The sequence below is a fragment of the Loxodonta africana genome, chromosome 4 (genome assembly GCF_030014295.1).
Source record: "Loxodonta africana isolate mLoxAfr1 chromosome 4, mLoxAfr1.hap2, whole genome shotgun sequence".
In the NCBI taxonomy this organism is placed as follows: Eukaryota; Metazoa; Chordata; class Mammalia; order Proboscidea; family Elephantidae; genus Loxodonta; species Loxodonta africana.
The window spans coordinates 166,200,013-166,217,123 of record NC_087345.1 but is presented as its reverse complement, the minus strand read 5'-3'; the positions used below and the strand labels follow the sequence as shown (position 1 = coordinate 166,217,123).

General features: G+C 37.3%; 1 protein-coding gene across 3 annotated transcripts in view; it reads left to right on the top strand.

The window, feature by feature from the left end:
- Window positions 1–16,536, top strand: part of ARHGAP21 (Rho GTPase activating protein 21) — a 173,124-nt gene extending 156,588 nt beyond the window's left edge. For 2 of the 3 annotated variants that reach the window (XM_010590673.3, XM_023548861.2), the window contains 12 exons: window positions 2,157–2,221; window positions 2,298–2,437; window positions 3,065–3,207; window positions 3,919–4,074; window positions 4,167–4,245; window positions 6,671–6,744; window positions 6,831–6,920; window positions 7,727–7,852; window positions 8,046–8,087; window positions 8,392–8,497; window positions 10,432–10,463; window positions 13,859–16,536. In XM_010590673.3, coding sequence (XP_010588975.2) covers window positions 2,157–2,221; window positions 2,298–2,437; window positions 3,065–3,207; window positions 3,919–4,074; window positions 4,167–4,245; window positions 6,671–6,744; window positions 6,831–6,920; window positions 7,727–7,852; window positions 8,046–8,087; window positions 8,392–8,497; window positions 10,432–10,463; window positions 13,859–15,553 — 2,748 coding nt within the window. In that variant the 3' untranslated portion in view covers window positions 15,554–16,536. The remainder of the gene's footprint in view (window positions 1–2,156; window positions 2,222–2,297; window positions 2,438–3,064; window positions 3,208–3,918; window positions 4,075–4,166; window positions 4,246–6,670; window positions 6,745–6,830; window positions 6,921–7,726; window positions 7,853–8,045; window positions 8,088–8,391; window positions 8,498–10,431; window positions 10,464–13,858) is intronic. The other variant, XM_023548863.2, reaches the window with a different exon arrangement.
- Window positions 16,537–17,111: the final 575 nt, after the last annotated feature.

Here is a 17,111-nt window from a genome sequence, read left to right as displayed (position 1 = left end):
ATAAGCCACAGATGACGAGACCTAGGTTTCTAGTCCTGGCCATTGCCTTTATATATAAATAATGCCATGTCTGTTTTCTTAGCTCAAAAACAGGATTGTTGTAGGGCATGAGTTATGGTGAAATGCTTATCAAAACAAATTACTATGTAATGCAAGGAGATAAGAGTATTATGATTATTGCCAGTGGAATGACACAGGCAAAAATAGAAGATAGCCTATGGTAATAATTGTTTTCTAAGAAAACTTGCATTATCAAAAATCAGATTTTTTGGGTTTTGTTTGTTTTTTTAAATGAAGAACAACGTTTAGGGACTTGAGAATTTCTGGCTTACAGTACCAACATATGTTTACAGCAGGAATTTTGATAGTAAAGGGAGTCTCTGTAAGTGTACATATCATAAACTTTCCTGAGCAAATCCAGCAATGATTAAGCCTAGCTTTTAGCTTGAGCACTTCTTTTTTTCATATCGTTAATAGTTTTTTTTACACGTTCTTCTCACCTTTTGTGCCCATTGTTAGGACAAAAAAGCACAAAGCTTGTTTTCCTTGCTCACAGTACATAGTAATACCTACATTAGCTGAAGGGTCATGTAAATTATGTTCTTTAACTTAATCATTTCCATTATGTCCAATTCAAATTATGAAAACTTATAGGAGGACTGATTTGCCCTTTTCTCTGGTAGTTTACATCCTGCCTTTTTTATGGCTAAAAATTAACATTGATCCTTATCATGTAGCCTTTGTTCCACAACCACCCACTTACAAAGCATCCTGAGCTGAATTTTGGTGAATTAATCAGGAAGAATAATTACTTGGATGTAGGTTTTAGCCGTGACAGTTCAATGGCATTCCTCTTTAATAAGCAGCTGTATGCCAGGCATTCTATTGGGCCCATAAACCATTGCCCTCAAGTGGACACTGACTCATAGCAGTGGAGTGTAATTGCTAAGATCTCATGCTCCGGACTCAGAAGGACCTAGATTTAATTGCTCTATCACTTACTAACTATGCAGTTGTGGCTAGTTACTTATCCCTCATAAGCTTCTGTTTCTTCCCCTGTGAAACATACGATTATTTGGAGGATTGAATGGATAATGCTTATGAAGAATTCAGCATACCGCCTGGCAGATAATAAGCGTTTAGTTAACGTCAGCCATTATCATCATAGCCAATAAGTATCAAAGCTAGGATTTGAACCCAGGCAGTCTTATTCCAGATCTTAACCGTAAGATTTCTCAGCTGGGAAGTGGAATAGTCCATTTGAATTCAAGGTTGTTTGACTCCAAAATCCGTATTGTTTGTAAGTTGTTTTGTCATTCACTGTAGTCAAAATGAGACAAGCAAAAAAGAAAATGTGGACCCAGGCCAATGTATAATTTGGGTCTGTGTCATCGTTAGTTGCTGTTGAGACAATTCCAACTCTTGGCAACTCCATGTGTGCAGAGTAAATCTGCTCCGTAAAGTTTTCAAGGCTGTGACCTTTCGGAAGCAAATCACCAGGCCTGTTTCCCAAGGCGCCTCTGGGGAGGTTGAAACCACCAACCTTTTGGCTAATCATCGAGTGCTTAACCACTTGCGCCATTCAGGGATTCCCTGGTGTCTATAGAAAAAAATCATTATTCTGTGTTCTAGGTTTACCATATAGAGTATTATAAAACCTACCCTATTGAAGTTAAAACAGCTTTGAACTTTTCTTATCTCATAATCTAACTGCCATTTCTAATACCAATTGACCCTCAATCTCACTGCCCCTACAGAGTAATCATTAACATATCCTAGCAGTATTTGCCCATCTTTTATCCCATTGTATTATTTTTAAATGGTGATCATTCTTTCGGGTACTAGTGAGAGAAAAAACTGACATTCTGTTGATTCCCAATCCTTTATTAAATATGAGAGACCAATTCAGTAAGTATGAACACCTGTAATTTGCTGCCATTATGTTAGGTATTGTAGGTGTATAGAAAATAAATAGAACACTCTTGGCGGTAGGGGACATTTGTAGCATGATGATTGTGAATAGCGTTCCACATTGAGTAAAGGATAGTGTTTGTACTGAAATAGCAAAGTAGTACAATAGAAAGCCTCAAAAAAGTGGGGCTCACTGTTTATGCTTAGGATTGACTTCCTAATCTAACTTTCTGTTTATTCTGCAGGACACTGGAGTTACCAACAGGGATCTAATTAGTCGGAGAATAAAAGAGTATAATAGTCTGATGAGGTGAGAATCCTACCATGCCTACAGTTTAAGTTGGGTGTAAAATAGGTAATTTTTAAGGAACGTTCATTTCTTTCAGCAGCAAAGCAGAACAGTTGCCAAAAACACCTCGCCAGAGTCTCAGCATCAGGCAGACTTTGCTCGGTTCGAAGTCAGAGCCAAAGACCCAAAGTCCACACTCTCCAAAGGAAGAGTCAGAAAGGAAACTCCTCAGTAAAGGTACTGATGTTAGCTTTCTTGAATAGATTTAACAAATAAAATGATTTAAAACCTGAGATTTTTAAAAGTACTTTAATGGTTTTCCCTGCCATTTCTACTGATCCAGGCTCAGTGTCAGCTAGTTCAAAGATCACCATAGGCCAGGACTAAGCTAACTGGGCCTTTCCCTTTAAGGTGTGATCCAAGACACCAGCGTTTGTTAAAAAGACAAAGTGAAGGAAAATACTGCACATACATCTATATCAAAAACATTACAAATTTGAATGACTCAGAGGACCCAGGTCCTATCATTTTGAGATAAAATTATTATATTTCCTCTTGCTAAAATCTCACTATGAAGATGACACCTTGATATTATTTTCTTGAATATTAAAGAAAATCATGATACAGATTATAAAAGGGCAAAGGAATATAATTGATACCTATTAAATTATATGGAAGGTTAAAAGGAATGCTATCTTAAGAGAATATAATACAATATTTTTTACAAATGTAGGATGTATTATTTATATTACAGGATTCTAATTTATGTAAATATGGATGAGGATTTTTAAAGCCATACTTTAAACACTCTTGTTTCCATTTTCTTAAATACTATGTCATTTTATTTCTAATAAAAATCAAAAGATGATACCAGTCCCCCAAAAGACAAAGGCACATGGAGAAAAGGTATTCCAAGTATTATGAGGAAGACATTTGAAAAAAAGCCTACTGCTACGGGAACGTTTGGTGTCAGACTGGACGACTGCCCCCCAGCTCATACTAATCGGGTAGGAGACAACACTGGATTTCCTAAAGTCATTAATTCCGTTGTAATCACAATACAAAAAACCAAAAGATAGGACCTGAATATACGATCTTGCCCTGGTAGCACAACGGTTAAGAGCTCGGCTGCTAACCAGAAGATCGGCAGTTTGATTCCACCTGCTGCTCCTTGGAAACCCTGTGGGGCAGTTCTACCCTGTTGCATAGGGTCGTTATGAGTTGCAGCCAAGTCACTGGCAACGAGTATACGGTCTTGCAGATAATAGAGAGAGTCAGCCTGTTTCATATTTTCCTCTTCTTCGCAAACCTTAGTTTCCCTAAGCATTTCTTACCTGCAAGAGTGTGTGGCATATATTTATCTATAATGCTTTTTTCTGATGTATTACTTTATTTTTTTTTTAGTTTATTCCCCTTTATTCAAACTTCCCCACATTCTACTTGTTATCATTTCCTCTTTAGACTTTATTTCCCTGTAGGCCCTCCTCTTTCTGTCTTGGCCTGTTTATTCCTTTCCCACTGGCTTGAATCTCTCTTGCTGGTTTTATCTATTCAAAGCTCTACACTGTCTCTATTCTTTATTTCGTCTCCATGACATAATAGCAATTTATAGATTGCCTTTTCGATGAAAGGGCCTTTTAGCTGTGATGTAAAAAACTGCCAGCCAAATATAAACATTTGTGTTATATTAAATACAATGTTTATTTCTTGTTTTGCAGTATATTCCATTAATAGTTGACATATGTTGCAAATTAGTTGAAGAAAGAGGTCTTGAATATACAGGTATTTATAGAGTTCCTGGCAATAATGCGGCCATCTCGAGTATGCAGGAAGAACTCAACAAGGGAATGGCTGATATTGATACACAAGATGATGTAAGTTTGTTTCTCTTTGAAAAACTGCTCCAATTTTTTTCATTTGTGATGGTTGACTCCAAAAATACCTCGTTTCTATTTTGCATACCTAGAAATGGCGAGATTTGAACGTGATAAGCAGTTTACTAAAATCATTCTTCAGAAAACTCCCTGAACCTCTCTTCACAAATGGTGAGTTAACTCCCATGAGAGATACCGATGAAAGAATTTGAAACTATGACTATTAGAAAACCGTAGAAAAGTAAATTGAACCAGGAAAAAATATTTTTGCCAAGGGCAGCAGGTTTTATTTAGTTTTTGTTGACATGGTAGAAGCATAATTATGTGGTTTTTTTTGTCATTTTTTTTTTCTTTTCCTGATAAGTTTAAATGAAAAATTTCTATTTAAAAAATCGTTTTGGTTCTGCAAAGTATTTACATTCAGGTTCATCCATGTTTACGATCAAATTAAAAATATATTATTATTGTTCTCAGTCAAAATCTTAAGACATAATAAGGTACCAAAGCAAAAAACCAAACCCATTGCCATCGGGTCGATTCTGACTCATAGTGACCCAATAGTTACTGGAAAACATTTTTTCAGTCAAAATAAATATTTGAATAATACATATGACATCCTCTATATAAAAGGAACTGTATATATAAAAGAACAAATCTGTCTTGGAAGAAGTATAACCAGAATGCTTCTTAGAAGCAAGGATGGCGAGACTGCATCTTACATACTTTGGACATGTTGTCAGGAGGGATCAGTCCCTGGAGAAGGACATCATGCTTGGTAAAGTACAGGGTCAGCGGAAAAGAAGAAGGCCCTCAACGAGATGGATTGACATAGTGGCTACGACAACGGGCTCAAGCATAACAATGATTGTGAGGATGGCGCAGGACAGGGCAGTGTTTCATTCTGTAGTACACAGGGTCGCTATGAGTCGGAACCAACTCAATGGCACCTAACAACACCAACGTATATAAGATACTCTACTAGATGTTGTGGTTGGGGGGAGAAAGGAATATGCAGGCTATATGAATATAGAATGGCATCCTAAGGGAACTCACATTTCAGGGAATTTTATTTGATGATAAGGCTTGGAGGATCATTAAAAACGATAGCAGTTTTAGAGATTCTTCAAAGGTGATTTGGTACAATGCAACAATAAAGAACAATGATGAATCAGCTAAACATCTCACAACATGGTTAAATCTGGAGGGCATCATGCTGAGTGAAATAAGTCAATCACAGAAGGGCAAAAATTGTATGAGACCACTATTATAAAAACCCAAGAAAAGGCTTACACACAGAAAAAGACAATCTTTGATTGTTACAAGAGAGGGGAGAGGTGGAGAGGGGAAATCACTAACTAGACAGTAGAGAAGTGTTAACTTTGGTGAAGGGAAAGACAACACATAATATAGGGGCAGACAGTACAACTTGACAAAGGCAGAGTCATAGAAGCTTCCTAGATATTTCCAGATACCTTGAGGGACCAAGTTACTGTGGCTTAGGGCTAGGACCATGGTCTCAGGGGACATCTAGGGGAATTGGCATAACATAGTTCATAAAGAAAATGTTCTACATCCTAGTTTGGCAAATAGTGTCTGGGGTCTTAAAAGCATGCAAGCGGCCATCTGAAGATACTTCTATTGATTTTATCATGTTCTGAGCAAAGGAGAATGAAGAAAACCAAAGACACAAGGAAAATATTAGTCCAAAGGACTAATGGACCACATGAACCACAGCCTCTACCAGCTTAGGCCCGGAAGAAGTAGATGGTGCCTAGCTACCACTACCCACCACTCTGACAGAGAACACAGTATATGATCTCAGGCAGAGTGGGAGGAAAATGTAGAACAAAATTCAAAATCACAAAAAAAGCCCAGACTTACTGGCCTGGCAGAGACTGGAGGAACCCCTGAGACTATGGCCCCCCGAGACTATGGCCCCCTGACACCCTGGTAACTCAGAACTGAAGCCACTCCCAAAGTCCACCTTCCAGCTGAAGATTAGACAGTTCTGGAAAATAAACAATAACTCAGGTGAGGAATGTGCTCCTTAGTTCAATCAAGTATAGGAGACCAAATGGGCAGCCCGTGCCTAAAAACAAAGACAAGGCAGGAAGGGACAGGAATACTGGACGAATAGACATGGGGAACCTGGGGTTGGAAAGGGAAAGGGGAAGAGTGCTGACACATTGCAGGATTGCAACCAATGTCACAAAACAATTTGTGTATAAATTTTTGAATGAGAAACTAATTTGCAGTCTAAATTTTCACCTAAAACAATAAAATTAAAAAAGAAAAGGCGATTTGGGATCTTCCCTACATTTTTTAGTTATGTCTTGAAATTGAACCTTAAAGGAAAACTAGGGTATAATTCAGCTAAGCAAGTTAACGCCAGTGGTGCAGTGGTTAAATGATACGGTTGCTAACCAAAAAGGTCAGCAGTTCAGATCCACCAGCTGCTCCTTGGAAACCCTACGGGGCAGTTCTACTCTGTGCTCTAGGGTCGCTATGGGTCAGAATCAATGTGATGGCAACAGGTTTGGGTTTTTCTTGGTAGCAAGTTAAGATAATTTTGTTTCACGGTTCTTGTTGTTGTCAGATAAATATGCCGACTTTATTGAAGCCAATCGTAAAGAAGATCCCCTAGAGCGTCTGAAAACATTAAAAAGACTAGTAGGTATTATTTTATGTATTCAGTGGTAGAACTAAAATTCTTCATTTAAATATCTTAAATCCATCATAAAAATAATATGTTTCAGATTCATGATTTACCTGAACATCATTTTGAAACACTTAAGTTTCTTTCGGCTCATCTGAAGACAGTGGCAGAAAATTCAGAAAAAAATAAGGTATGTCAAGTGCACACTAAAGCTATGTACTTTGAGTGGCTTTAATTGAAAAGGTATGTGACACTGCTTCATGAAATATAATCAAAATTAGGTTTATAAATCAATGAAGGCTCTAAAATACATCAAAGCTGATGTTGATATTCTATGTGAATAACTGCTCTACCTTTTTTCTTTTGTGATGTTGACTCCAAAAATAAATCCTGTGTTTCTATTTTGCTACATGAGTATGAACACGTAAGTATATCATATTCAGGCATTCAGAGACTAAGCAAAGAGCTTCAGAAGATTGGGTTAAAGTAAAAATTGATCAAAAAGAATATTTGCAGACATTGGGCTTCTATATATTAGTAATTTTGATGTGTCACTGGGGCAAATTTGAAACCTTTTATGTATCTTTAAGCACTTATGTTCACTTTTTAGGTTTTGAGGCAGAGTTTCCCTATTTTTTGCCGGTTTTTTTTTTCCCCCTTTGATTTTAAAATTTTTGTCAGCTAGTCTAGCTCTGGTAATACTAGTTTTGAACCACATCAATTGCTTTCAAAGACTTCTTGGAAAAAATGAGCGTCGATTAAGCATTGCACGTTGTCTATAAAACAAGAAAAATAAGTTATGTATGGACTTGCTTATGGAAAAGATTTCTTATCTAGGAAGCATTTTTTTTTTTTAACCCACATCAGCCAGCCGTTCTTCTTTGAATTCTTTTTTATCAAAAGAACCTTTCAGAAATAAGATGTGAATACAGCAGGAATTTAAGCCTATTTTAAGAAAAAAGTCTGATATTTTTCCAATATCATCTTTTGTTTCAGATGGAACCAAGAAATCTAGCAATCGTTTTTGGTCCAACTCTTGTAAGAACATCAGAAGATAACATGACACACATGGTTACTCACATGCCTGACCAGTATAAAATTGTAGAAACACTTATCCAACACGTAAGTTTATGGCCCACTTCTAAGAAAATTCATGTTAATGAGCAGCTGATATTTGGTAGGACAGAATTTTCATTATAATTATTTTTTTTTTTTCCTAAAAAAAAATTGTCTTTTTTCTATACCATCCTCCAAGATAGAGACATATTTGGGAGGTTATTTAATTTCTTTTCACCTTTTTTATTTTAAATTTTAGCATGACTGGTTTTTCACAGAAGAAGGTGCTGAAGAACCCCTTGTAAGTATTGTCTGTCAGCATTTGTGCTGTTATTTTCGTTTGGGACAAAAGATCCGGGTGCTGCGACAGGGCCAGCCTCCTGCTTTGTATGCTATTGTCCTCTTTGCACCCTGGAAGCAGGTCCTCAGTATCTGACCTAATGGAAATACAAGTATGCTGCTTACTCTGCAGTTAATTATATGTAAACAATGTAAAGAAAAAAATTAAGCACGGGTACTCCACTCAGTAATATATGTCTTTTACTAAATGCTGTTGGAATTTTAAAGAAACGCTCTTTGAAGAGATTTTTGTTTATTAACCATAGACAACGGTGCAGGAGGACAGCACGGTAGACTCCCAGCCAGTGCCAAACATAGATCATTTACTCACCAACATTGGAAGGACAGGCGTCTCCCCGGGAGATGTATCAGGTAACTCTTGTTGGGCAGGACTGTTCTCTAGGTTAAAAGCTGAATTCTTATAATGAAAGAGCAAAGCAATCATAAGTAATAATTCACTATGATTTTTTTCTCTCTTTTTTTTTTCTTTCTACTAATAAAAAACTGAATCTTCCTTTTCTGATTGATCTTATTATCTTCCAGTGACTATCATGCCATTGGCAGTGCATCGAGTTGTAATGCCTGTCAGAATGGAAATATGAGGGAAATGAGCATGCAAACCACTGTTTTGTTCTTTTTTTTTTTTTTCAATCCACAGTTTCCATGTAATAGTCATCACAAGGTAAAACAGATACATGCTACTGAATATGTGGTTGCTGTGATGGCAGAAAGTGTGGTCTAGACTGTATAAATAGCTCTGATCTCGAGTTAGAAGCTCTGTTTTAAAAATTAAAAGCAGCACGTTATATATATGTTGAACTGCTAATGGGCACCATTTTCTTAAAATGCAGTATATTATTCGTCACAGTAGGTATCACAGTAAAAATCAGTCTATGAAACATTTCTTTTTCTTCTGTTTTCAACTGCTGCCCTAATGTTTGGTTAAGTCTTAGTTTTTATAGACTCTTTTGATGACCATGTTCTCCTACCAAGCTGTTGCACTAATCTAGCATGTTGTTTCACACCATGTTCTCCCTTTGTCTCTAGTTCTTGTTTTAGTCCTAAAGGGTTTTTTCAGCACTTACTGACACAGGCAAATCTATACTGATGTTGAAACAGGCGAAGTGGGCGGAGTCTATCACACGGTAATGTCACTAGTGGATTCTGTGATGTCCCTGATGGACAGCTGGAACTGTAGGAAGAAGGAGGATTGTTGCCCACACTGTAGCTGCCTTGTCTGCAGAAACCCCCGATTCTTGTAAATGCCAACATAGTTGATCTGTGGTGTAAATTTTCTCTTAAGATTATTGTAAACAGATCAATACTACTTTCTTAAAAGTTTTTCTGCTGTTTCTTGTTATTTCTGAAGCAGACCCTGAGGAGAAATAGCATGGTATGGTCTACCAGTTTTTAAAGTCATAAAGCATTTTAGCCATGTGTCAAAAAGGGGCGTGGCAGGGGGCTCAGCTCATTCATTGTGAAAATCAATTTCCCTAAAGTTAAAAGATGAAATTTCAAAATTGACATTATCCTGAATACTGCTAGCCCCTTTCTACCCTCTTTATAATTGTATAATCTGAGTTTTTGCCAGACAGTAAAATATGGTCTCCATTTTTTCCATTTTCATAATAACATTTGTTAATAGATAAATTACAAAACTGGTAGCAGTTTACCCAAACTAGCCAAAAGGATCCCTGACTGCATTGATTTGAAAGTGGGTCTAAAGCACAAAGATCAGCATTAATTTAATATAAAATCAAAGTGACCTGGAAGCAGGGTTATCCTCATGCCTCTTTTGCATCCATACGCATATAGTATATGCTATAAAATTTAAGAACTAAGTTTAACAGTCTGACAAAAATCAACATCAATACATAGAGAGATAGTATTTGTAGCTAAGGCAGCCAACAATGTTACAAGTTCTACATTGTGTATCAGTTTCAGATACAGGATGTGGTACATAGTACAATTCTGAAAAGGTCTTCAAGCTTCTTTATGCTAGATTCAATAATTAGAAAATCTAATAAACACTAGTATTTCTGTTTTTGTTTAGCACAGGGCTCCTTTGCCATTCCTATCATTGAGCTGGTTCTGCCTACAATTCACAGCATCCTTTCATGGCGGTGGCTTTCTGTGGTGCAGCTTGCATCTTTGTGAGCTCTGACTATCCACTGTGTTCTATGGTTTTGTTTGAGTTTTGCTTTTACATCTTGTTCTGTGCCTGTCTTTTCCATAAGTTTTGCATCGTCTGTTGAAAGCGGTAAAGATTGGCTAATACTGACGGTGTTTTATTTAACTCCTCACAGATTCAGCTACTAGTGACTCGACAAAATCTAAGGTAAATTGTTTAGTACACTTCTGAAATATTTTAGGGGGATTGCCTTTTTTTTTTTTGACTGATATGACTAATATGCAAATACACCGCTGTCTGTGACTGATGAGACAGAACAGCAAAGTCTAATAAACGGAAAAATGAATTCTTAAAATGGAATATGACAGAAGGATACTGGATTATGAGTTGAAGTGTTAGATTTCTGTTAGTGTAGTTTAATACAAAGAACGAGGCTTTTTCCATCATTTGTTAACATGAAAAATTTCTAACATATACAAACGTAGGAGCCCTGGTGGTGCAGTGGTTAAGTGTTTGGTTGCTAACCTAAAGGTTGGTCGTTCAAACTTACCAGCTGCTCTAAGGGAGAAAGATGTGGCAGTCTGCTTCCACAAAGGCTCTGTCCTATAGGGTCGCTATGGGTCAGAATCAACTCGATGACAGTGAAATGTACCCATTATCCATCTTCAACAATTACCAACACGTGGCCAGTCCTGTTTCACCTGGCCCCTCCGCCCGCCTTCCTCCTCCTTTGACTATTTCAAAGCAAATCCCAAACATCATGTCATCCCGTCTGTAAATATTTCAGTACTAGGATAGACATTTTGCATTTTATATTGCATATCTTGCCTCAGTTGTAGCAAAATCACCAATTTTTTTAATTGATTTTTACATAATTTGTATTCTGTTGACAATGGCACCAAATGAGACAAGATTCTGAGCAATTTTTAGAAAGTTCTTGTAGTTCTTGGAAAATTTTTTATTAATTCAGTTTGTCCAACTAGAGCTGTCAATAAATTTCCTGAAACAATGTTGATATTTGAAAATGAGACATGAATTTTACATGTCATGTTCTGATATTATAATGAGGTTGCATATGATTCAATTATAACTGTTTCAGGAAATGTTAACAAAGGTTTTCACTGTATTACCTAAATCACTATTGCTTATATTGTGAATTTTACCATCTTTTTGCTTCAAATTTTTATTTTGAAAAATTTTAAACCTACAGAAAAATTGCTAGAATAATACACTTAGCACCCAAGCCCTTTACCACATTCATCAGTTGGCAAATTTTGATATACACTTGTACCATTTGATAGTTACTTATAGATGTGAAAACATTTTACGCCTAAATACTTCATCGTGAATCTTCTAAGAACAAGGGTAGTCTCCTGTATAATCACAGTATAAGTATCATCACTCAGGAATTTTAACGTGAATACAGTATAATATTTTCTAAGGTCTAATGTCTATACAAATTTCTCCAATTGTCCCAATAATGTTCTTTATTTTTATGCCCCTAAGCAAGACCCAATCAAAGATCACCCCTTGCATTTATTTAGTTGTCATGTCTCTTGAACAATTTCCCAGTGTCTTTTACCAGAAGATAAGATTTCAAATGAGACAGACCTATTTGAAATCCTTGCCGTACCTCTCCCTGGATGGCTGTTCCTTAACCTATCTTACCAGAGTCTCTTCATCCTAATTCTGGTGTTGTGCCAGGCCTGGCATGTACAGATATACAAGTGGTATAACTATGCCTAACAGTTTCGCAAATGTAAAATAAGTAGAGTAATTTGCACCAACACAAATATATATCACAGAATCATAGAACTTTTAAGGGAACCTTAAGAAAACCTTGTAGGTAATATAATCTAACTGCTTCTCTTATATAAAACAATGAAATTGTGATGTATAAAGCGAATCGCTTGCTCAGTGTCATACACAGCAAGCTAGAGGAAGGAACATGAGGTCTCCGCATTCAGAGCCAGCCACAACCATTACCCCTACGGTCTTCAGCAGAATGTGGTAAAATGTGAATTCACCTTAGAAATGTGCTGTGTCATTTTGAAATCCTTTCTAACTTAGAAAAACAAAGTCCTATTAATTTGTATTTTCATTTTAATGGATCCTTTTTAGTGCAACATAGCCTAAATTTTGATTCTTATTTTTCAAGACTTCAGCATAATTGTTTTAGCTTGCCTAAGATTTTTATGGCAACAGAGAAGTAATACCTTCCGCTTCTAATATTCAACGTACTTCCTGCCTCCCTGCTTGCCTTAAATGGATGTAGTCAGCAAGTATTTATTGACTCCCTTCCCTGTTTACTTAACATCCAGGCATTATGAACAAATTAATTAAATAGTTGTAATCAAGAACCTATTATACACAGCAAAACAAAAAAAAATCTAGCAGGCTGCATCAAAACTTTACCAGTGACAGCACACTTAAGTATTTCTATGGTAAGAATGTCACATCCTTTCACTGAGTTTTGTTATTTGAGTGTTCTAATTCTCTTGTCATTGTGACATAAATGAAGACATTACCAACCTGATTTACCTAAGCAAGTCCCTGAAGGTCCAGCCTGACAGAACTAATGTTCCCTTATCTTAATGAGCTTGTCTGATACAGTATTTGTGTCTGTAATTAGAACATTGAAGTCGGTCATAAAATTTTAGTAACTTATGTCAGAATATTAAATTCAACTATGTTAGAATATTGTTTAACTCTTTCAGCACAGAATATTTCCCTGAAAGACAGACTTGTGTGGGCAATGACTTGGCAAGTAAATGCCACCAAGCAAAAAATGAGACATATAAATGTATCTTAGCAAAGTCCCTCATCTCATGGTGGGGGGGAGGAGCAAAAAATATATATAATAGTCAGTATATTAAAGATAAAGAGAGAAATAGAAGCTGCTATTTTTTTTTAAGGTATTTCTCACTCACTCACTATTCTTTCCCCAATGAATGGGCTTGGTACCCTTGTCAAAAGTCATTTGACCATAGATGTATTGGTTTGTTTCTGGGCTCTGAATTCTGTTCCACTGGTCTAAATGCCTATCCTTGTACCAGTATCAGACTGTTTGGATTACTGTAGCTTTATAGTATGTTTTGAGGTCAGGAAGCGTGAGTTCTACTTTGTACTTAAGAAGGTGTTTTTGAAGATTACGTGAAATACATACACAAAAGTGTCTTTTAATCTCAACACACTTTAAACGCAAGGATTTGTAAGTGTTGTTGTTGGTTTTGTTAGTCTCTGGCAACTGAGAGAGGATTCCCAGACTGTTATTATTGCTAACAGGTAGGTGAATATCTTGCCCAACTTTACTACTAACAATTAACTTTTTTGGTGGTTAAATAGAATTATATTATGTATCCATCGTGTTCTCCAACCTGTGTATTTTTCAAATGGCAATACATTATAAACATAAAAAAATAGATTTTAGGTACAAGTTATCAAAAGTTATCAGTAGGGATTAAAAAAAAATTATACTCCATTAATGTTTTTAGAGCTTTAGCAGAACTAGTTCAGTAAGAAATAGTTGGGAAAACCTTTTCAGAAGGTAAACTCAATAACGTTCAAGTGTTCAGAGTCTCGTTTCTCTGATTGCTTCCTAGGGTTCTTGGGGACCTGGAAAGGAGCAATACAGCAGAGAGCTGCTTGTATCCTCCATCTTTGCAGCTGCTAGTCGCAAGAGGAAAAAGCCCAAAGAAAAAGCACAGCCTAGCAGCTCAGAAGACGAATTGGACAATGTATTTTTTAAGAAAGAAAATGCAGAACAGCGTCACGATGATATTAAAGAAGAGTCCAAAAAGGAGAGTGAGGTGTTGGGCAGAAAACAAAGGATCATCATTTCAAAGGAAAACAGTGCCAAAAAAGACACCAACGCAACAAAAGATGAGAAGACGTCACTACGAAAAGACAGCATACCGTCTGAAGAACCCTCACCACCACGCAATTCAAGACACAACAAGTCACCAACTCTTAGCAGCCGCTTCACTGTCCTGAAAGAGAGCCCCAGATCACTTTTGACACAAAAGTCCTCCCACTTTGAAGAGACAGGATCTGACTCTGGCACTTTGCTCAGCACTTCTTCCCAGGCTTCTCTGGCAAGGTTTTCCACCAAGAAATCAAGCAGTCCAGAAACTAAACACAGTGAGTTTTTGACCCATGTCAGCACCATCACCTCAGATTACTCAACGACGTCATCTACCACATACTTGACCAGCCTTGACTCCAGTCGGCTAAGCCCAGAGGTGCAATCGGTGGCTGAAAGTAAGGGTGATGAAGCTGATGACGAGAGAAGTGAACTGATCAGCGAAGGGCGGCCTGTGGAGACAGATAGTGAGAATGATTTTCCTGTTTTCCCCACCGCTTTGACATCAGAGAGGCTTTTCCGAGGGAAAGTTCAAGAAGGTACTAAGACAAGCCGGAGAAATTCTGAAGGAAGCGAAGCAAGTTGTACTCAGGGAAGTTTAACACCGAGTTTAGACGGCCGGAGACAACTCTTTAGTTCCCATAAACTTATTGAATGTGATACACTTTCCAGAAAAAAGTCCGCTAGATTCAAGTCAGACAGTGGAAGTCTGGGAGATGCTAAGAATGAGAAGGAAACACCTTCAATAACTAAAGTGTTTGATGTTATGAAAAAAGGAAAATCAACTGGGAGTTTGCTAACACCAACCAGAAGCGAATCGGAAAAGCAGGAACCCACTTGGAAAACGAAAATAGCAGATCGCTTAAAACTGCGACCCAAAGCACCTGCAGATGATATGTTTGGAGTAGGAAATCAAAAAACGAGTGGTGAAACTGCAAAAAGGAAAAACATCAAACGTAGACATACACTAGGAGGGCATAGAGATGCTACTGAAATGAGTGTTTTGAATTTTTGGAAAGCGCATGAGCAGAGTGGGGAAAGGGAACCTGAACTTTCAGCTGTGAATCGGTTAAAGCCAAAATGCTCAGCCCAGGACCTCTCAATCTCAGACTGGCTTGCCAGGGAGCGCTTACGCCCCACTACATCCGACCTTAGCAGAGGAGAACCTGGAGACCCCCAGCCTGAGAATACTAGCACATTAGAAGTGTCCACGACAGATACACCTTTGTCTTTTCAGTCCGATACAGGCAGTTCTTCCAGTACCTTGGCTTCAACTAATAAGCCCCTTCTTTCCATACCACCACAGCCACCTGACCAAATAAATGGAGAAAGCTTCCAGAACGTGAGCCAGAATGCTAGTTCTGCAGCTAATGCCCAGCCTCATAAACTGTGTGAAACCCCAGGCAATAAAGCAGAGTTTCCTCCCTGTCTTTAAGCTGGGGGATGTCCACTATAGCAAATAAAAAGCTACTGTTACACGTTCCAGTAACTGTAAATATTTTCTTGTACCAGAATTGTTATTATGCAGCCTTCGTTTGGGCTGGTTTCATCATTTTGCACTGTGAAATAGCTTTACAGTGCATTGCTACAGCCAGAAGAACATATATATATATATATTTAAAAATATATTGGATAGTTGTATACAAATGAGCAAAGTATTTGTTGCAACGTACTACATAGTGTATACCCAAGATTACTGAAGAAAATAGCTGGCATTAGTATGCAGCAAAATGTGTTCTTTCGGTTTCATCACTAACGAAAAGTGCCTCATCATAAAAAACACATTCGGTTTTTAGGGTGCCATACCGTTAAAATTAGATAACTTACATTGAATAAATGAATGCGTTTTATTGGTAACAAATTTCATTACATTTACCAGTCTTAACACAGGTGGATACAGAACTTCCATTCTTTAGTCATTCCAGGTGGATCTCTGAGTTTTATATTCAAACTTTTAATACAGTTTTTGAGTTTTGTGTGACTTGAATTTTTAATCTTTCTGTAAAATACGTAACTTAAATGAACATATTATATGTGTATCTTTTCTTCAGATACCAGATTTGATATAAATGTTGTAACATAGGTGTGTAGATAGTGGATCCTGGATGGAACTGGCTTCTTTATTGAGAAGAATATAATTCTGCATGAGGACTTAATGACTCCAAACCTGTGTCATGCCGTGTGCATACCCAATTAAACACTGGAAATAAAAATTGTTTTGGTGAACTTTGTGTGAACTGAAACTTAATTCTAATGATATATTTTTAAATGTCATCTATTAATAACTGCATTATATGATTAACTGGTCCTGAATTTTAAAAAATCGCCTGTTGTAGTTATAGATTCCGCCTCCTCTTTTTTGCTGGGCCTGGCGGGATCTTTTATACATGCTCACATTGGCATAACCTCCCTCCTGTAGGTAGACGGTTTTTAACTTCTCTAACTAAAGTCATATATATAGTTTACCTTTTCTTGTAGGGCACTGAATGAAAAGAATACGAGTTTGGGAGTCAAACCAACTCTACAATTCCTAGATATGTAAACTTAGACAAAGTATTTAACTTGTCTGGATTTGTTTCTTCATATAAACAGTGATAATAATAGTACCTATTATTATTTTTTTTTTTTATTAGAAGGGTGGAAACCCTGGTGCCATAGTGGTTAAGTGCTATGGCTGTTAACCAAAGGGCCGGCAGTTCGAATCCACCAGGTGCTCCTTGGAAACTCTATGGGGCAGCCCTACTCTGTCCTATAGGGTCGCTATGAGTCGCAATCGACTCGACGGCACTGGGTTTGGTTTTGGTTTATTAAAAGGGTGGTGGTTAGATTGAAGTGAGATGCTGTTCCAAATATAGTCCCTGCCCCACACTAGTTACAAAGTGTATCTGAGCTGTTCTTGGAAATAATGGGTACGTTCTCAAATGAGAGGGACCGTAAAAGTCATTGAATGCAGTGCTTCGCAACCCTGTCACATCCAGTACTCCCTTTTTATA